At 39.2% G+C, this 22,693-nt stretch overlaps 1 protein-coding gene across 5 annotated transcripts in view; it reads left to right on the plus strand.

Moving 5' to 3' along the window:
- COL16A1 (collagen type XVI alpha 1 chain) overlaps positions 1-22,693 on the plus strand; it is a 3,146,845-nt gene that overhangs the window by 2,054,685 nt on the left and 1,069,467 nt on the right. For all 5 annotated transcript variants that reach the window (XM_044082765.1, XM_044082783.1, XM_044082773.1 and 2 more), the window contains exon 34: positions 10,223-10,345. In XM_044082765.1, coding sequence (XP_043938700.1) covers positions 10,223-10,345 — 123 coding nt within the window. The remainder of the gene's footprint in view (positions 1-10,222; positions 10,346-22,693) is intronic.

The raw sequence follows: 22,693 nt of genomic DNA on the forward strand, positions 1-22,693 counted from the left end.
CTCTGAGTTAGTGCAGAATGGCATAAAATACACTGAACCAACTGATATTGCCAACATTCACTGGCAGACAGGTTTAGTGCAAACTTCACCCCCCTCTCACCCCCTAAAGGGCCCATAACCATACAAGAAGAATGTAGAGCCCCAGCAATCACTGACACACAGGTTAAAACAGTCCTATCCAAAGCCAAAAACACATCTTCAATGGGACAGGTCGGAATCCCAGGCTGGGTCTTACATGAACTCCAAAATGAACTAACCCCCACCTAAGCACACTGTTCAAACTCAGCCTCTCTACAGGCTACATACCCACAGAGTGGTGCACAGCAACAGTTATCCTGCTCCACAAAGGCGGAGCCACAGCAGATCATGGGAACTATCGCCCTATAAGCCTGACTAGCTTGGTCTGCAAGGCTATGGAGAGCATCATCATGGAACTCATTAACAGAGACATTGGGAACCTCCAAACATTGGACCCTACCCACTTTGGCTTTGTTAAGGGCAGATCATGCCTCCTAAACCTGGTGGACTTCTTTGAGACAGTTACCAAGGCTTTAGATGAGGGAAATGAGGTCCACACAGCCTACCTAGACCTCGCAAAGGCTTTCAACACCATTCCCCATTCTGGTATTATAGACAAGCTCACCAGCCTGAACATAAAACTCTGTGCCATGCGATGGGTTGCCAGTTAGCTCATGGAAAGAACCCACACAGTGAGAGTTGCAGGCTCTAGGTCAGTCTCTAAACCAGTTAGAAGTGGCGTCCCCCAGGGCTCAGTCCTGGGACCCCTCCTGTTCGGTATGTACATCTCAAAGGTACAGGCAAGCACAGGAGGACTATGGCTGACCAAGTTCACAGGTGACTGCAAACTGGGGTCCATAATTGACTCTCTGGCTGTTACAGACATCCTCCAGAAGGGTCTCATTGAGACAGATACCTGGTGTCAAAATCATGGCCTCAAGCTAAATGCCAAAAAGTGCATAGTCATTCCCTTTTGAAAAAACAAAGTACCCGTGAACTACCACATACATGGTAGTCCCCTAAATACAGAAAATGAAATAAGGGATCTGGGGACCCAAGTGGTTAGTAATTTCTCCTTTGATAATCATATTACCAAGGTGGTTAGAAAATCCTTCTATGTGGCCCACCTAATCACAAAAGGGTTCGCATCTAGAACAAAAGAGGTTATTGTGCCCCTCTACTCATCACTCATCAGACCCATCATAGAGTACAACACCCCATTTGGGATGCACCTTACAAGATACCTGCAACAGCTGGAAAGACCACAGAAGTACCTCACCAAGAGCATTACTGACCTCAAACAGATGCCCTATGTAGCCTGACTGAAGAAACTCCAGCTGTACTCGGTTGCATACCGCCTACTCAGAGGTGATCTCTGCCTGACATACAAGACCATGTCCAACCCAGAATTGATGGACATGCTCTACCTAAAAAAATCAAATTCCCAAGAGCCACATGCTCTAGGGATCTAAACCTCACCATAACAATAAATAGGACTTGTTGGAGGGATAGATTCCTGTCCCAGAGACTCCCCATGCTTTGGAACATGATTCCAGTCTACAGTAGGCAGAGCCCCTCACTAACACACTTCAAGAGAAACCTTGACGAGTGGATGGAAAACAGAAAATTTACCCCGGGGATCACTGCAGTGGCTCTGCTGGACAGAGGCACAGGGAACTAATGGCTCTGCTGGACAGAGGGACAGGGAACTAATGGCTCTGCTGGACAGAGACACAGGGAACTAATCAAAGAGGGCGGTAAAAGCCATCACATTCTGGCTAGGCTTACATATGCCCTCAGGTAGATAGCCTAGTACTTACCTATGAACCTATGAACCTATTATCTAAACATTTAAAGCAGGCCTTTGCTGGGTCTTTTATGTATCTATGAAATACTTAGCTTACATTACCTGACTAGATAGTTCAGTTATGTTAAATGCTTACTTATAGTTAGATTATTTTTTTCTTTCTTTACTGATAGCATTTGACTTTACTTGAATTTTTTTGTATGTTATAGCTGTTCCCAGTGTCTCTATGCTTGACCAGTTCTTCATACTGCTATAACGTCAGGACATTTTTCTCAGTTTCTGTTAACAAATTGAATCTAAACTAAATACGCAGTGATGTCATCAGACGAGTTAAAGAGTTTCGTACCTGTAGTTAGATGTATTCTGAACTTTGGTGGCTGTAGGGTCTATTGGGTTTTAATTCTTTTTTCCTTCTTATGATTTTAATACTTGAACATTTGTTATGACATCTTATAGTATTTTCCTCTCTGTTTATCAGTTTTTGTAACAAGATTTTTATCTAAAGACAAAATAAATCTCAATGTTATTAACTTAGATGTGTAGGCTCTCTAGGTTTCAGACCAGTCACCAAAACATGTTATGTTTCCTCCTATATAGTGCATAACACTCCTTTCTGCATTTGCAGAGCTTTAGGTAATATTTTGGTTATAAAAAGGTATATTTTCCCATATAGCATCTAACATTCCATAGTATTTCATATTTAACATCACGCCATATTTTCTTGATCTTCCAATTTTTGAAGCAATCATTGTTATGAAGGGAGATTTCTTTTATTCCTTCCCCTTGCATTCTTAACTCATTGTCTATAAAAGAAGTTTCATTTATTTTATTTTTATTTTTTTTTCTTGCTGCTGCTTAAGATTTAAAATTATTCATGCCAAGCCCTGTATCATTACCAGGGTCTATATTATATATACGAAGCTTCAAAATTTCGAACCTCGTAATTGTTCCACAACATATGAGCGAAACTTCAAACCTCGAATATATAATAAAAAAGTAAAAAAAAAAACATACCTTAATGCTCTGAGCAGGGGAGCAAGCCCCCCTGCACCCCCCACACCCCCCTACTTAAATATACCAACTCTGAGACTGCACTTCAGTGCAGAAAAGAAAAATTTTCCCATTCTGCACGTACGGAGCCATTGACTTTCACTTTCAAACTTTTCAAAGTTTGGTAATATGGTGTCGACTGTATGACATTCGAACTTTGAAACGTTCGGCAATTTAATAGGGATCCTTATTACCATTCATTGACTGCTGTTTACAACATGGATTTTGAGGTAGTATGTTCCCATGTTTCTGTTAATTTTATCTCCTTGTTTGTAGTGTGTTGCTAGTTTCACGTAATTTGTATGCTGCTTCATTATATCCTAGTGATGCCTCCAGGTGTTTCTGCACTTACCTCTTACTGGTGCATCAAACATACCCTGTTCACATTTGCATTAATCATTTCAAAACCATGCTATGTACAGGTTATTGAAAGATTTCATCTTAAAACATGCGTGATATGCAACACAACTGCACTGATATTTAATCTCTAATGCTGCTTAAGCCATATTAGTTTTGCACAGATACTGTTTATTTATATTGTCATATTTAATATCTAATTCTGCTTAAGACGTATTAGTTTTGTTCAGATACTGTTTATTTATATTGTCACAATTTTCATACTTTTAAATATCTCAACAAAGCAATTGAACAGACTTTACTGTGTAGCCTCATATGAAAGCTCACATATGGATGAATAAAGTGCCTGCTGACAGTAAGTATGTGTAACTTGAGTGGTTTCTGGGTTTATTATGACTTATACAAACCAGTTGAAGACCTACAACGTAATTCACGCTACTGCTGTAAAGAGTTGTTTGTTTCTGCTGAACAGTTTATCATTTACACTTCTTTAGTAATTCTTATGGCTCCAAAAATATGAACGTGTATTTGAAATATGAGGCTATAACTTGATTTTAACAAAAAGTAACAGAAGGCAGCCAATGAAAGTTAATAGTACAGACCTCCAGAGCTCAGTTGTAGTAAATGAGTGTATTTATGTATTTATTTGACATTTGTTTATGGGGACAGTCCGACTTGGAACAAAGCCAATTTTCAGTAGAGGCCCGGGGAGAAACACTATAGATGCATGGCTTCAAGTAATTTATCTTATAGAAAAGTGTTGAAAATCATTTGTGTTTCTCTTTACTTTGAATGATAAAAGCATACGCCGTTTTTTCCTGAAGTTATTCTTGAGGGAGGAGTTGATTTCATTACTGCTATTTAGGTGGCCATCTTGGATCACATGATTCGGATTTCATTCACTGTAACCCTACACTGCTAATCTTTGTCATTTATCTAGTTTCAGTTGGAATGAACTTTGTACATCTAGCAGCCTTCTATGTTAATTCTGTACCTGTTAATTCCAACATGGTAATCATGAGTCACTTTAACTATTCTTCTATTAACCTGAATTATTCTATAACAATAATAAATATGCCCAGCAGTTACTCAGTTTTATTGGTACTAATTCCCTATATTAAATAGTCCAAGTTCCTGCCAGAGGTGCCCTTACAAATGTTGCCTCTACCTGCACCCCATACACTGAACTCTGACCACCAGTCTGTCATTATGTCCCTGAAATCTACCACCATCCTGCCTAATAACTACCATATTCAGAGATTACTCCAAAGCCAACACGATATCCTAGTCTGAGGGTCTGAAGAAGGTCAGAATCACTTCCATTCTGCTGACCGAGTCACTGATGCTATTACATGACTAAGTCCATCTAAACCAATGCATATAGAAATCCATCCCTATTCAAAATTAAATTTCTGTGATAGAACTCCCAAATAAATAAACTTTATAACAGGATAAATATTTGCTATATATAAAATATTCCTGTCTCACCAGATAAATTAAACAGTTGCTATGTGTTGCAAGGATGACTATAAGGCCTTTATAACTATATTAGGATTACCGGCAGTAGCATCCAACACTGCTCCAGTCTCCAATGGTGCTACCTACTCTAATTTCAAAGCTGTTGCCACCATCTTAGCTGCCAAATTCAATTTCACCCCTCCCACTGATCCAATGGTCAACTCTCTTCTCTCACTAAACTCCACTTCCCCCCAGAATGATTATGGGTCAGAAGCTCTATCTGAGACCAAAAACAATAGCATGAAATGACCTTTTCAGTTAACTGCAATGCAGAATTTTGTCCAGCCCTTAACTTAATATAACAGTGCTTCCCTATAGAATTTTATGGTCTAAAGAAATGTTACCAATTACTGTAATTAAATCATCTAACGCTGCATTTATCTATACTCAAATACTGTAGTTAAACTATGGAACCACACCTTAACACTGTTGAAATCCATTCAGAATGCAGACTCATTTAAAACAGAACTAAAACTAAAACTATATCTGTTAACTCAATGGATCTGCTCATGCGTATCACTGGGATAAATGCACCTGTTACCTTCATGTCGCCATGTCATGAAACCATCTGTCTTCATTCAGAATCCTTTGTCCCACGACCAGTCTTAACAATACCTGAATAGTTTTACTAGCACCCCCCAGCCATATGCATAATTTTGTGTCACTGCTCACCCCTCTACCTCTTTACTTCTAATAAAAACTTATGATGCTGCCTATACTTGTCAAGCACAGTGCCTCTTTGGCCCTCTTCAAAAGGAACCTTGATGATTGGATGGGAGAAAGAAAATTCACCTCGGGGATCACATCAGGGGTCCAGGGAAGTAAATAGTGTGGGAAGAAATAGCCAAGGAATTGTTATGGCTAGGGTTGTACAGGCCCTAGGGCCGATAGCCTAGTACCAACCTATGAACCTATGAACCTATGAACCATAGTTGCATGTATAATTATCTACGAGCCTGCTTTACATCCCACCTCTTAGCTGCAATAGTAACATGTAGTTCATTCCTTCACCTTCATTTATTTGACTTTCTAAGCACTAATCACATGATCTGTTTTCTGTTTTACAAACCCACTGATATACTTTTTCATTTGCCCAATGTTCGACATACACCAATGCATAAGTATATTTTATACTGTAATAGTTGCTTTTATTTCAGATTAATGTGATCTAATTAGCAAACATTTGCATAATTGTTAATGTATATGATTTAATGTCTGTTTATGTATATAACTGAGTATCCATTTAAAAATGTTTGCAATATGTTGGAGCTTTTCTCCCTGGGCCTTTGCTGAAAAGTGTTTTTTTTTTTTCTTTTTACTAAACTCAGTCAGATAAACCCAGTAAACAAAAGCAAAATAAAAATAAAATAAAAATAAAAAAAAGTAGCTCAGTGGTTCCAGACAACATACCAAGTTTCTTTCTAATCAGTACAAAGTACGACATCGCTGGACTCCCAACAAGTTTTCGACCTTGGACTCTCCACATGGTACATACCTGACCTCTGGATAATGGCTGTTGTAGTGTCAGTCCACAAAGGCAGCTCTCCGCCACAAACTATAGTAGCTATTGCCTTATTTATCTCACCTCCATCATCTGTAAAAGTATGGACTGTATCTTGGTCAACTGTATGAATAATGAGGGGGTGATTTGCAAACCCTCGACATTAATCAATTTTGTTTCATGAAAGATAGATGTCATTTTCTAAATCTGTTTGATTTTTTGACGTTATAACAGAGACAATTGACAAATGCAATTCTTTTCATTATGCTTATCTGGACTTTACTAAAATCTTAGGTACGATTCCCCATGTTGGCATTATTTAGAAACTTTGTAGACTAAACAAAAACTCCTTTGTCACCTGTTGGGCTGGAAATTGGCTCTCAGATCAAATGCACACTGTAAGAGTTGGTGGTACCTTTTCATCTAAAAGGCATGTCACTGATGGGGTCCCCTTAGGACTCTGTCTTGGGTCCTTGCCTTCCACAACTACTTCTCCAATGTGATGCCAAATGTCTGTGTCGAACAAAATCAGCTGATGCTATGAACTGGGTGCTATTATCACCTTCCACACAAATACTCAGATCCATTGAAAAGGTTTCACCAGAACCAACAATTAGTGCACTGACCATGATGTAAGCTTAGTGGCAAAAAATTAAGTGAAGTTGCCTTCGGGGAACAAGTTCATCCCACTGATTACCACATAAATAGGACCTTGCTTAAGACAGATATGGTCAGACAGATGTGGTCAGACAGAGATGGTCAGACAGATGTGGTCATTAGTGATCTATGTACCCTCTTTGACAAGGAACTATCCTTCCGTCATTATGCATCTGTTATAGTCAGGAAATCCTTCTACTTTACCCGATCTGTTGTCGAGGATACACCCTCCGGGCCTAATGACATCATAATCTCCTCCTTCTCTTCCCTCATCAAGCCAGTCACAGAATGCAGTGCACCATCTTAATGACATCATAATCTCCTCCTTCTCTTCCCTCATCAAACCAATCACAGAATGCAGTGCACCAGCTTAATGACATCATAATCTCCTCCTTCTCTTCCCTCATCAAGCCAATCACAGAATGCAGTGCACCATCTGCAGTGCACTGCTCCAAGCACTCTTCCCAACTTGAAAGAGCGCAACATTTTCTAAAGAAAATCAAAGGCCTTACATTTCCTTAGCTATCAGGAGAGACTAAAATCCCAGCCACATTTCAGGATCTTACAGCAGCTCCTACCCAGTGTTCTCTGCCTTGTCTTGTAGGATATTGAAAGATCCTGTCATAGTAGACCTGATCTACTGCAGACATACTGGTCATACTAAAAACTCTCACTCCAAAAACTTCAACCTTCAATGCACCATAAGCAGGAGTTGTGAGAGAGATGGGTTCCTCACCAAATGGATCCCGTACTTCTGAAAGAAGCTCCTGTTCCATGCCAAGCAGTGTCACACATTCACCTTTTTCAAGTTCTGCTATGATGATTGTACAGAACCCACACATTTACTCCTTGGGTAAGTGATACCCTTATTGGTCAGGATGGCAAGTCCACTGACAAAACTCTCTGACTTGCATGGCTAGTCTTTGTATAGTGACCTATATTGCCTGCCTAGTTAGAACCTATGAAGCAATGAACAAATGACCTCCGAAAATTCAGTCAGATGAAGTTTCCATGCTTATTTTGTAAAGAGATGAAAGTGCTTACTGATTTATTAGAATTTTTATTTATTTCCTTTCAGCCTAGATTCTTATTTTTCTTACACTTATTTGAAAAGTGTCATTCATCATTATATTTAAATATTCTTTAATTTAGGAAGTGTATGGAGCCATATTTCCTTATGGAAACTAGCTAGCAACTTTGTCTAGGAAGGGAAGATCCACTAGGATAATCTGGTAGCATTTGAAGCATCTACATCTTGAGTTTCTGGGATATGATGGTATTTTCAATTAATCACATACAGTAGATGTTCTGTATATTAAGGTACCCACTAATATGCCCAATGAAGATATGCTCATAGGTTCATGGGTGTGTACTAGGCTAATGACCCTGGAGCCTTTACAAGCCTATCCCATAGAAGTGCCCTGGCATCATGCTGCCCAATGTTAGTTCCCAGTGCCTCTATCAAGTAGAACCACTGAAGTGATGATCGTCGGAGTGAACTTTCTATTACCCATCCACTCATCAAGATTTCTCTTGAAGAGGGGCAGTGAGGTTCTCTGCTTGACATGTATGGGAAGTCTATTCCATAGCATGGCTAGTCTCTGGGTGAGGAACCTGTCCCTCCAGCATGTTCTGTTGATTTTGGTAATGAGGTTGAGGTCTCTGAAGCATGTGGTGTGGAGGGATTGGGATTTCTTTAGATGAAGCATTTCTAACAGAGCTGTGTCAGACATGGCTTTGTAAGTCTAGCAGAGATTGCCTCTAAGTAGGCGATATGAGACAGAGAATAGTTGGACTTTTTTGAGTCTGTCCATGTAGGACAAGTGTTTAAGGCCTAGGATCCTCTTTGTGAGGTACTTTTGTGACCTCTCCAGTTGTTGCAGGTGTCTAGTGAGGTACAGGCCAAATGGGGCATTGTGCTCGATGATTGGCCTAATGAGGGAAGAGTAGAGGGAGACAATGACCTCTTTCTTCCTTTAGTAAGGGTATAAAGATAATACCCACTTAAGTACAATTTCCATTTTTAAATCCTTTCAGTCTTATTTGACTCAGGCCCTTCAATAATATTAGACCCTGAGAAAAGAAGTAACTGAGGTAAGGCCAGTTAACATACAAGTCTCCTGTAAGTGAGAATGGATCTATGCCATATTTGAACCACCCTGGCAATGCAGACATACTCACAGTCACATGTCCCACAAACATGCCTACATTGTTACACATTTTAACAATTATTCTCAGTTGATACTCAAACTGCATGGATATGCCCTCAGACCCCTAAATATAGATATATGGGATCCCCAGCATTAGCTGACTGTTGTCAAAGCTGACATCTCATTGGTTGACAAAGCAGATGATCAATAGTTGTGCAAGATCAGTACAGTATCAGGGTTAAGGGGTATGCCCTTTACTATGTGTTGTGTGGTGTTGAGGTTACAATATTTAAGTATCAGGGGTATGAGGGGTACATGGAGCGTGCCCTCTCTGCAAAAAAATAGGGTGGCAATTTTTTTCAATCTTTTGCTGTTATATGTTTTTGGTGTCAGTCTGCTTAATTTTAGGTGTGTGTGTGTGTGTGTGTGTGTGTGTGTGTGTGTGTGTGTGTGTGTGTGTGTGTGTGTGTGTGTGTGTGTGTGTGTGTGTGTCTGTGTGTGTGTGTGTCTGTGTGTGTCTGTGTGTGTCTGTGTCTGTGCATGTGTGCATGTGGTGCATGTGTGTGTGTGTGTCTGTACCTGTGTGCGAGTGTGTGTGCTGGTGTATGTACAATGTCTCTGAATGTCTTTTTAGTGGTAGTGTTACGGAAAGAAAAATTTGTCCTAAGGTAAGGTGTAGGTTTTGGGTTAGGTGCAGGGGCAGGATTAGGTTTAACACCAATTAGTAAGGACAATCAAGGGGACTTTTGGGTTAACATTAGAGCAGATGATAGCCCTTTTTCACTGTTGCCAACGTACATTCTTTATATGGAGGTTCAGAGGGGAGATGTTGGTTTGAGTCTCTTCAAAGAGATATGCTAGTACCATATCATGTCTGTAAAATGACCTTTTTTATTTTACAGGTACTATCTAAATGTTAGAAAACTAAAGTTAAATAATTAGGTTTATAGGCTAGTACTAAGCTAACTCACCTTGCGAGCCATTTTAAGCTTAGCCAATTATCCCTTGTGAGACTCAAACCTTGCACCTTGTGTTTGTAAGGCAAACACATTAACCATCAGGCCACCCTCCTAACCTGGTGTAGGTTCATAGGTTAGTGTTTGTATTACTTTTATTTTATTTCCGGAGAACATTGTGAGTAATATGCTTTTATTTGTTATACAGGGAGACGCCTGTGAAGTTTGTCCTTCTATTCCTGAAGGATTTAAAGATGTCATTGGACTTCCAGGAAAACCCGGACCTAAAGGAGACAAGGGTGCTACAGGAATTGGAGAATGTGGACAGCCGGTGAGTTTTAAATCACTGCTTGCTTTTTCGTAATTGTTCTGAACCTTCTTTTAACTGTTTTAAACTTTCTAAAGTTAGGTTTATTACAATAAGCAAAGTAAAATTTGAGGAATTATAACGTGTGTACAGTGAACTCCTAATGTTGTCATACCTGTGAAATATTTCTCTGATATCCAATTTAATGTTTCATGTTAGAAGTTATTAAAGTTGGAGATGAGTGCAAATTGGGCACAACTGTGAGCAGTAACTGCTGTTACTTCAGCGAGAGCTCGACTACATGACCTCTCAGTATACTAAAATGGTTTTAAAATGCTAAGAAATGTAGTGTAGCTTTACTTGTTAAACAAAAATTCCCCACTTCCTGTCATATCAATGGTATATCCTACAAACCGATAGTGTGATCAGGGACTTTGGTACCTGTGCTGACAATGCACAACAGTTTGGCCACAATCTCCTCTCAGCAGTTCAGAAATCTTCCAATCCGATCCAGTTAGTTTCCAAAACATTTACTGTAACTAGTAATTAGCTGAAACACCTGATGTTCATAAGGATCATTTGCGTATATCCCATATGCCTTTGATACAAGAGGTGTGGGAGGTCACTTATTGGAAGTTCTAGCTTTGCTGAAGTTTTCATTTTTTTTTTACTGAATGTTTTTTCAGTGACCTTCTCACTTACTGTTTTAGTTTGTTGTTTGGGATATTTTTGCACTGTCCCTAATGATAATGGACATCAGCTGGGTATAAAAGCCCTGTGTTTCTAATGCTTAATCAAACACTCTGCTTGTTCGATGCTGGTGAGTTCACAACAAGTCTGAAATATGTATATCTACAGCTAGTGGGTTTGGCTTTATTGGCCTGAAATTGTCCATTAAAATGACAAAACAAGTCATGGGCATTCAGAATTGCCAATTAGCTGAAACACCTGATGTTCACAAGGATCATTTGCATATATCCTATGTGCCTCTGAAAACATTTACTGTAGAAATAAAGAACTGTATACTGAGTTCCACAAGGGTCATCCCTCCCAAGACCTATCCATTAAAACAATGCTTATTTCAGCAAGAACCTTTCTAAGCATATCTCTCAAATTGACAGGCCAAGGAAATTCTTAACCAAAAAAAATCACTGGTGTAAAGTTTCTTAGTTCCCCAGATAAACTAGTGACTGTCGCTGTACTCAGGCTCTTACCAACTGTTTTATGCTGTCCTTTGCCTCGTTTCTTGATCCATGAAAAATCCTGCCCTATTTGACCTCCTACAGCTGCACAGAATCAGCAGCTCCTTAAGCTCCTGTCCCAAGGATCTCAACTGTCATCAGTCAATGAATGTGACTTACCGATGAGACAGGTACCTAACCCAACTCTTTCCATGGTTGTGAAACAAGCTTTCCCTACATCTTAAATAAAACGGTACTCTGGCTAGAGTCTTATTTGTCCCACTGACTGTTTTGCTAGTATCAGTCTATTGGTAGTTGTAGATGATCAAATTAAGATGCATTTGTCACAGATGATAGAGTTTGTGATGTCATACCCAGAGTACTGTGTACCATTTGGGAGATTCCAATTTTGTAAAGATAAGAGTAAACCTCTGCATATTACTAAAGGTCCTTAGGAAAATGTAGGAAAACACATAAAACAAAATATCCACAAAGGACCACCACGGAGCGAAGATCCTTTTAATAAAACAACTTAAGAACCATAAAAACAAAAGAAAAATAAGTTGCAGCTTCAGCAGAGAAAATGGATAAGCACTTTCATCTTAATAGCCTTCATTCAGATCCTCAGTTTGTTCTGCTTTAGCAAATTGTTTAAGTATGCCAATCAACCAATCAGAAGCTTCAGAACAGGACAACTCCTTCTTTCAGACTATTCAGTACTTCTCAATAGGGGTGCCACCCATTTAGCACAGGTTTTATTGGAAGTACTGCATTCAAACCAGGCTTTTGATCAGCCCGCAAGTCCGCTATCCATTTAACTTCGTTGATCTCTGTTTTATTGTGTATATCACCTTCCATTATATTTTCTTGAAGAGTCTCAAGAACCATAAAGTTAAACAAATGGCCAACATGCTCCTTAACATGATTTGCTAGAGCATTAGGTTCATAGGTTCATAGGTTTATACTAGGCTATCTGCCCTAAGGCATTTATAAGCCTAGCCCAAAGTTTTGTGGCTTACGCCACCCCTTATGTTAAAAAATATTGTGCCCATTAGTTTGTTTTGCCTCTGTCCAGAAGTGACACAGAGATGATTCCCGGGGTAAACCTACGATCTCCCATCCACCGGTCAAGATTTCTCTTGAACAGAGCCAGCGAGGTGCTCTGCCTCACATGGACCGGGATTTTATTCCACAGCATAGGGAGTCTCTGAGTGACAAATCTATCCCTCCAGCATGTCTTATTTATATCCGTGCTAAGGTTTAAGTCGCTTGCTCTAGTGGATCTGGTAGATTTGGATTTTTTGAGGTGGAGCATGTCCATTAATTCCGGGTTGGACATGGCCTTGTATGTCAGGCACAGGTCAGCTCTGAGCAGACAGTATGCGACTGAATAGAGCTGGAGTTTCTTCAGTCTGGCAGCATATGACAGATTTTGGAATCCCTTTATCCTTTTGGTGAGGAACTTTTGGGGTCTCTCCAATTGCTGCAGGTGTTGGGTGAGATACATCCCGAATGGGGCATTGTACTCGATCATTGGTCTGATAAGTGAAGAGTACAGGGGAACAATGACCTCACTTGATCTGGATGTGAATCCCTTCATGATCAGGTGGGCAATGTAGAAGGTCTTTCTAACCACTTTAGCAATGTGAGTGTCAAAGAAAGGCCACTGTCAACCTGGGTCCCCAGGTCCCTGATAACCTCTTCTGTGCTTAGTAGATTGCCACCTATATGGTAGCTTGGGGTTACCTTGTTTTTCCCGAAGGGTATGACTATACATTTTTTGGCATTTAACTTCAGGCCATGGCTCTGGCACCAGCTATCAGTTTCTGTGAGACCCTCTGAAGGATATCTGTGTCCGATGTACTTTCCACTATGGCGCCCAGTTTGCAGTCATCTGCAAACTTTGTCAGCCATAGTCCTCCTATGTTTGCCTGTACTTCTGAGAAGTAGATGCCGAACAACAGGGGCCAAGGACTGAGCCCTGTGGGACACCACTTGTGACCGGCTTGGAGTCTGACATGGTGCCAGCAACTCTGACCCTGTGGGTTCTGTCCTTTAGCCAGTTTGCAACCCATCTTGTGACATATGGGTTTACATTTAAGCTGGTAAGTTTCTCTATAATACCTGAGTGGGGTATTGTGTCGAAAGCTTTTGCAAGGTCAAGGTAGGCTGTATGGACTGCCTTTCCTCATCAATGGCCTTGGTGACTGTTTCGAAGAAGTCGACCAAGTTCAAAAGGCATGATCTGCCCTTGACAAAGCCAAACTGGGTCGGGTCCAATGTCTGCAAGTCCCCTATGTCTTTGTTTATGAGTTCCATTATGATCCTCTCCATAGCTTTGTAGACCAGGCTTGTTAAGCTTATGGGGCGGTAATTACCAGGGTCCGTAGAGGCACCACCTTTGTGGAGTGGGACCACAGTTGCCGTACGCCACTCCTTGGGCACGTATCCTGTGGTAAGGCTAAGATTAAACAGCTGCCTTATTTGCGGGTTTAGTTCCTCATTGAGTTCGTGTAGCACACAGCCAGGGACACCATCCGGTCCCATTGATGCTGTGTTTTTAGCTTTAGAGAGGGCAGCTTTTACCTGCGCATTTGAGATGTCTGGGAGGCTACACTCCGCTGGGATAGTTATCTCTCCTTTTGGGGGGAGAGTGGGGTGAAGTTTGCACTGAACCTGTCCGCCAGTATGTTGGCAATGTCTGTGGGTTCAGTGATTTTTGTATCATTTTGGACTAATTCTGAGCATATCTGGGAGATTCCACCCAGGTTTCTAACATAGCTGAAGAAGGCCTTATGATTGTCTTTTGAATCTATGGCAATTTTTCTCTCAAAGTTGGCCTTGGATGATTTTATGAGTGCTCGTATTTTTTTTACCAATAATGATCAAGGGTGTCTTCTCTTTTATGGATTTTGCTCTATCATGTAACAGCTTTCTCCTCTTATTGTAAAGTTTGTTTATGGCTGGGGTCCACCAAACTGGATATTTGCCCTTGGTGGAAAGAGTCTTGGTTTTATTAGGGATTGCCTGATCCATGCAGTCCTGGAGGTGTTCGTAGAAGGCATTTGTAAGGGCTTCCGCAGCTTGGGTTGTGGTTTCCACTGGCTCGGGGGCCTTGAAGGATACCACACCAGTCTTGAGTAGTGTGAAGTTTGCTTTAGAGAAGTTCTTCACTGTGGTCTTTTTTGTTTGGGGTGGGGGCGGGATGTGAATTTCCAGTGAGATTAGTTTATGATCTGATCTCACCAATGAGGGATATACTTCTGGTGTGGAGCATTTTGTCCCCATGTTTGTGATGATGAGATCTAGTATATTTTCTCCTCTTGTGGGAATGGTGACTAGTTGTTCCATGGCATGTGAATTTATGAACTCCAGGAACCTTTGGGCTAAAAAGTTGGGGCTTGAGTAATGTTCCCAGTCTATATTTGGGTAGTTGAAGTCACCCAATGTAATGGTGTTTGGAGATACATTTATACCCTCCAGTGTCTTCAGGAAGGCTGTGTGGGGTTCCTGAGTTTGAGAGGGTGGCCTGTAGCATGCTACAAATTGTAGAGCAGTTTTGCCTATGGTTAATTGCACCTGGATGGTTTCCGATGCTTCATGCGTTGCCACCAACCTGGAGGTGTGGGTATCCTTGATGAATATGGATACACCCCCTCCTTTTGTGGTGTGGTCCGGGTTTTGGGGCTGGAACGCATGATATGAGGTAAAACCTGATAGTGCCGGGGTGCTCTCAGGAGCCTTGAACCAGGTTTCAGTTACAGCACAGACATCGATGTTCTCCATACTGAGAAGGGCCTCGAGTGCGTGCATTTTGAGATTTAGACTTCTGGCATTGAGCAGCATTACCCTTAGTTTCTTCCCATTTTTGTTTTCTAGGGTGGTAGGTTTAGAATTTGAGCCTTGCCTAAAAAAGGCACTATGGGGGTGGCAAGAGCCTTAGCCAATATCTGGAATCCCAGGGGTGACAGGTGCAAGCCGTCTCTTGCAAAGCAGCGTGGCTTGTCAAGCATGTCATCCCAGGCAGACAGACACTGGATCCCCTTTGAATGACACCAGAAATTAAGCCAATTGTTAAAGCTGATCATCTTGTCTCTATGTTGTGGCATCATTCTTGGTGAAGGAAGGATACTGCTCAGGGTCAGGGTCATACCTGCCTGGGCTACATAATCAGAGAGCTCCTCTATGTCTCTTTTCATGTAGTCCAGGGAGGTACGTCTCAGGTCATTCACAGCAGCATGGACAATGACTGTGTCATATTTGTACTTGTTGTGGAGTGACCCGAGTGCTTGTGTTATGTGGCAGATTCTAGTGCCCGATAGGCAGCTTACTGTGACCCTCTCCTTATTCAGCCTGGTGAGTGGGACGTCAGTGTGTCTGACTATGGAGTCACCTTTGACAAGTATGTTTGGTGTTGTATTTGGCCTTAAGGGCTGTGACTGCTTTGCACACTGATTTTGTGGTTTATGTGTTGCCTGTGGTGTGTCATGAGGTGGCAGTTGCTTGGGTGTCTGCTTTGGAGGCCTCTGCTGTTTAGGTAAATTTTTGCTCAGAGCCTCCGAGTATGTCTTAGTGTGTTTATGTGTTTGATTCATTGTTGTGATAGCTTTATGTGAGACTGTTTTGTGGTGTATGTAGTTGCCTTCTCCTCCTGTCTGGTCTTGCCAGTCCTGAGTTGAGAGAGCTCAGCCTCCAGTTTGGCCAAATAGCTGCATCTCTCGCAAGTATTTGTGTTATGTGGGAGGAGGAGAGGGTTGTCTGTATACATGAGGCAATTGTAACATTGCCTCAATATTCCCAGATTCCCCAACTGGACAGGGGAGGACGCCAGCATCTGGCCCTTCGACATGCTAGAGAAATTAAGAAGTTAGGGGTGCAACTGAATTAGAGAGGACTTAGTAAGGAAGTGGGTACTCCTGCGGGGTTGGGGTTCGCTAGTGAGGGGCTTTGTATAATACAGAAGTGCTAAACCTGAAAAGAAGATGCTTTTAAGACAAGTGCTGAGCTTTTTTTTTTTTTTTTTTTTGGAGTACAGTAAATGACCCCACACAAGAGTGCTAGGCCAAAGACAGAAAATATGCAAGTTTTGAGAAAAAAACGATTTTAAAATTAAGTGCAAACAGGAAATTCAGTAAATAGCTTTTGGTTGTGCTGTAAATACAGCTACTAATGCAGAAATCAAGTTTAACAAGCCAGAAGATGCTCAAACTAGGCAACTATGCAGAAAAACTTAGCAAATAAACAGAGGAAAAATACTTAAAATCTCAAAAGTGGCTCCTTTCTTCTCTCAGCGTTTTCTCCTCTTGGTGGGTGCTTCACCAACAGCCAACAAGCCTGAAAGGATGCCAAAACCATGAGGCAACTAGGTTTTAAGAGAGGACTACAGCAAACAAGGTGTACCAATTACAGTAAGAAACAGTTCAAATATGCAGGCACTATAAGCCTTTAACCAGAAATTCCCAGCTCAGAAGGGCAGAGTCCAGCCTCTCCTCCCACAAGAGTGCAGACCACGAACCTTCTTAATGTAAAATAACTGGCCTGAAGCCCAAGTGCTTAAACCAGAACTAATACACTTTTAGAATAACAGACACTGAGCCCTCAATCAGCAGTTCCCAACTTAGAAGGATGTAAGCCACCTGTCCTGCCACCACAGTGCAGGCCACAAACCTTCCTAATGTAAAACAACTGGTCTGAAGCCCAAGTGCTTAATCCAAAAGACTTAGAATGATAGCTACACTTTAATCAAGTTACTACCAAGCAGTAATAAATACAATTGAATACTTTGAAGAATGCCTGGAATAGTGCTTAAGTTATACAAACAAACTAGATTCAGCAGGCCTGGATCTAGTCTACGCTAAAACAAACAAGGTGTACCAATTTCAGTAAGAAGCAGTTCAAATATGCAGGCACTATAAGCCTTTAACCAGAAATTCCCAGCTCAGAAGGGCAGAGTCCAGCCTCTCCTCCCACAAGAGTGCAGACCACGAACCCTTTTAATGTAAAATAACTGGCCTAAAGCCCAAGTGCTTAAACCAGAATTAATATCACTCGTGGTGTAAAATCCATTCTTTAAATTTTCTGTTTGTTTTACCTACATAAAAAGCTGAACAGTTTTGGCAAGCTGCTAAGTATATAAGATTCTTGGTGTTACAGTCAATGTATCCCTTAAAACTGTAAGACCTTCCAGTAACTGGATGAAGAAAAAAGTCTGTAGAGTAGATACAACTAGATGCTTTGCAATGGGCACATTTACAAGTATCATTTTTGGAGCTAATCTTCTTGCTTATTCCACCTTTATTACACAATAATCTTTTCAGATTTTCTTATCCTTAAAAACAAAATGACGTGTTTCATCAATATTTTTTATATTTTCATCCACAGTAAAAACCGACCAATATTTTCTCACTATTTGACAGATCTGTGAGGTGTCATTGCTGTAAGTTAGCATACATCGTAAATTATCAAAAGTCCTTTGGTGCTGTTCATATGTTTTATTAATCCAACATTCCGAGTATAGCAAGGGCCCTTTTTGACTTCTTATTTAATGCAGCTTCTCCATATTCATGTTGAAATATATCCTTGTGTAGCCTCTATTCTTAAGTCATTCTAAAGCACGATGTTCATGATTAAAAACTTCATCTTCTTCGGTGCACAGTCTGGAGATCCTTACCAGCTGTTATTCCATGATGTTAAAAAAATGTGTGGGATGCATACTGCTCTTACGGAGTAAATGATTCCTTCATGTTTCTTTTCTAAACATGGATGTGGTTATACTTCTATTCTCATAAGTGATTCCTCCATGTTTCTTTTCTAAATATGGACATGGTTATACCTCTATTCTCATAAGTGATTCATCCATCTTTCTTTGTAAATATGGACATGGTTATACCTCTATTCTCATAAGTGATTCATCCATCTTTCTTTGTAAATATGGACATGGTTATACCTCTATTCTCATAAGTGATTCCTCCATGTTTCTTTAGTAAATATGGACAAGGTTATACCTCTATTCTCATAAGAGATTCCTCAATGTTTCTTTTGTATATATGGACATGGTTATACCTGTATTCTCATAAGTGATTCCTCCATGTTTCTTTTAAAAATATGGATGTGGTTATACCTCTATTCTCAAAAGTGATTCCTCCATGTTTCTTTTGTAAATATGGACATGGTTATACCTCTATTCTCATAAGTGATTCCTCCATGTATCTTTTCAAAATATTCTCATAAGTGATTCCTCCATGTTTCTTTTCTAAATATGGACGTGGTTATACCTCTGTTATCATAAGTGATTCCTCCATGTTTCTTTTATAAACATGGACGTGGTTATACCTCTATTCTCAAAAGGGAATCCGACATTTTTTTTTGTAAATATGGAAGTGCTTATACCTCTATTCTTATAAGTGATTCCTCCATGTTACTTTTGTAAATATGGACATGGTTACATCTCTATTCTCATAAGTGATTATTCCATGTTTGTTTTGTAAATATGGACATGGTTATACCTCTGTTCTCATAAGTGATTTCTCCATGTTTCCTTTCTAAATATGGACGTAGTTATTCCTCTATTCTCATAAGGGATTCCTCCATGTTTCTTTTCTAAATATGGACATGATTAAACCTCTGTTCTCGTAAGTGATTCCTCCATGTTTCTTTTGTAAATCTGGACATGGTTATACCTCTATTCTCATAAGTGATTCATGCGTGTTTCTTTTCTAAATATGGACGTGGTTATACCTCTATTCTCATAAGTGATTCCGCCATGTTTTTTTTTCTAACTATGGAAATGGTTATACCTCTTTTCCCTTTAGAGATTCCTCCATGTTTTTTTTGTAAATATGGACATGGCTATACCTCTATTCTCATAAGTGATTTCTCCATGTTTCTTTTAAAAATATGGATGTGGTCATACCTCTATTCTCATAAGTGATTCCTCCATGTTTCTTTAGTAAATATGGACAAGCTTATTCCTCTATTCTCATAAGTGATTCTTCCATGTTTCTTTTGTAAACATGGATGTGGTTTTACCTCTATTCTAATAAGTAATTCCTCCCTGTTTTTTTTTTCTAAATATGGACGTGGTTTTACCTCTATTCTCATAAGTGATTCCTCCATGTTTCTTTTCAAAATATGGACGTGGTTATACCTCTATTCTCATAAGTGATTCCTCCATGTTTCTTTTCAAAATATGGATGTGGTTATACCTCTATTCTCATAAGTGATTCCTCAATGTTTCTTTTCTAAATATGGACGTAGTTATACCTCTATTCTCATTAGTGATTCCTCCATGTTTCTTTTCAAAATATGGACATGGTTATACCTCTATTCTCATAAGTGATTCCTCCATGCTACTTTTGTAAATATGGGCATGGTTATACCTCTATTCTCATAAGTGATACCTCCATGTTTCTTTTGTAAATATGGACATGGTTATACCTCTATTCTCATAAGTGATTCCTCCATGTTTCTTTTGTAAATATGGACATGGCTATACCTCTATTCTCATAAGTGATTACTTCCATGTTTTTTTTTTAAATATGGAGATTGTTATACCTCTATTCTCATAAGCGATTCCTCCATGTTTTTGTTTCAAAATATGGACATGGTTATACCTCTATTCTCATAAGTGGTTCCTCCATGTTTCTTTTCTAAATATAGATGTGGTAGCACCTCTATTCTCATAAGTGATTCTTACTGGTTTCTTTTCTAAATATGGGAGTGGTTATACCTGTATTCTCATAAGGGATTCCTCCATGTTTCTTTTGTAAATATGGATGTGATTATACCTCTATTCTCACGAGTGATTCTGCCATGTTTCTTTTCTAAATATGGAAATTGTTATACATCTATTCTCATAAGAGATTTCTCAATGTTTCTTTTCAAAATATGGTTGTGGTTATACCTCTATTCTCATAAGAGATTTCTCAATGTTTCTTTTCAAAATATGGACGTGGTTATACCTCTATTCTCATAAGTAATTCCTCCATGTTTCTTTTCTAAATATGGTCGTGGTTATACCTCTATTCTCATAAGTGATTTCTCCATGTTTCTTTTCTAAATATGGACATGGTTATACCTCTATTCTCATAAGTGATTCCTCCATGTTTCTTTTCTTAATATGGAAATGGTTATACCTCTATTCTCGTAAGAGATTCCTCCATGTTTCTTTTCTAAATATGGAAGTGATTATACCTCTATTCTCATAAGTGATTCCTCCATGTTTCTTTTCCAAATATGGATGTGGTTATACCTCTATTCTCATAAGTGATTCCTCCATGTATCTTTTCAAAATATGGACGAGTTTATACCTCTATTCTCATAAGTGATTCCTCCATGTTTCTTTTCTAAATATGGATGTCCTTATACCTTTGTTCTCATAAGTGATTCCTCCATGTTTCTTTTAAAAATATGGATGTGGTTATACCTCTATTCTCATAAGTGATTCCTCCATGTTTCTTTAGTAAATATGGACATGGTTATACCTCTATTCTCATAAGTGATTCCTCCATGTTTCTTTTCTAAATATGGAAATGGTTATACCTCTATTCTCATAAGTGATTCCTCCATGTTTCTTTTGTAAATATGAACATGGTTATACCTGTATTCTCATAAGTGATTCCTCCATGTTTCTTTTAAAAATATGGATGTGGTTATACCTCTATTCTCATAAGTGATTCCTCCATGTTTCTTTTGTAAATATGGACATGGTTATACCTCTATTCTCATAAGTGATTCCTCCATGTATCTTTCAAAATATGGACGTGCTTATACCTCTATTCTCATAAGTGATTCCTCCATTTTTTTTTCTAAATATGGATGTGCTTATACCTCTATTCTCATAAGTGATTCCTCCATGTTTCTTTTCTAAATATGGATGTGCTTATACCTCTGTTCTCATAAGTGATTCTTCCATGTTTCTTTTATAAACATGGAAGTGGTTATACCTCTATTCTCATAAGGGATTCCGACATTTTTTTTTGTAAATATGGAAGTGCTTATACCTCTATTCTTATAAGTGATTCCTCCATGTTACTTTTGTAAATATGGACATGGTTACATCTCTATTCTCATAAGTGATTATTCCATGTTTCTTTTGTAAATATGGACATGGTTATGCCTCTGTTCTCATAAGTGATTTCTCCATGTTTCCTTTCTAAATATGGACGTAGTTATTCCTCTTTTCTCATAAGGGATTCCTCCATGTTTCTTTTCTAAATATGGACATGATTAAACCTCTATTCTCGTAAGTGATTCCTCCATGTTCCATTTGTAAAAATGGACGTGGTTATACCTCTATTCTCATATGTGATTCCTCCATGTTTCTTTTGTAAATATGGACATGGTTATACTTCTATTCTCATATGTGATTCCTCCATGTTTCATTTGTAAAAATGAACATGGTTATACCTCTATTCTCATAAGTGATTCCGCCATGTTTTTTTCTAACTATGGAAATGGGTATGCCTCTATTCCCTTTAGAGATTCCTCGATGTTTTTTTTTGTAATTATGGACATGGCTATACCTCTATTCTCATAAGTGATTCCTCCATGTTTCTTTTAAAAATATGAATGTGGTTATACCTCTATTCTCATAAGTGATTCCTCCATCTTTCTTTTCTAAACATGGACGTAGTTATACCTCTATTCTCATTAGTGATTCCTCCATGTTTCTTTTCTAAATATGGACATGGTTATACCTTTATTCTCATAAGTGATTCCTCCATTTTTCTTTTCAAAATATGGACATGGTTATACCTCTATTCTCATAAGTGATTCCTCCATGCTACTTTTGTAAATATGGGCATGGTTATACCTCTATTCTCATAAGTGATACCTCCATGTTTCTTTTGTAAATATGGACATGGTTATACCTCTATTCTCATAAGTGATTCCTCCATGTTTCTTTTGTAAATATGGACATGGCTATACCTCTATTCTCATAAGTGATTCCTCCATGTTTTTTTTTTTTTTTAAATACGGAGATTGTTATACCTCTATTCTCATAAGTGATTCCTCCATGTTTTTTTTTCAAAATATGGACATGGTTATACCTCTATTCTCATAAGTGGTTCCTCCATGTTTCTTTTCTAAATATAGATGTGGTAGCACCTCTATTCTCATAAGTGATTCCTACAGGTTTCTTTTCTAAATATGGGAGTGGTTATACCTGTATTCTCATAAGGGATTCCTC

This window comes from Protopterus annectens, chromosome 1.part1, assembly GCF_019279795.1.
Source record: "Protopterus annectens isolate FY-2018-M chromosome 1.part1, PAN1.0, whole genome shotgun sequence".
NCBI classification, from domain to species: domain Eukaryota; kingdom Metazoa; phylum Chordata; order Ceratodontiformes; family Protopteridae; genus Protopterus; species Protopterus annectens.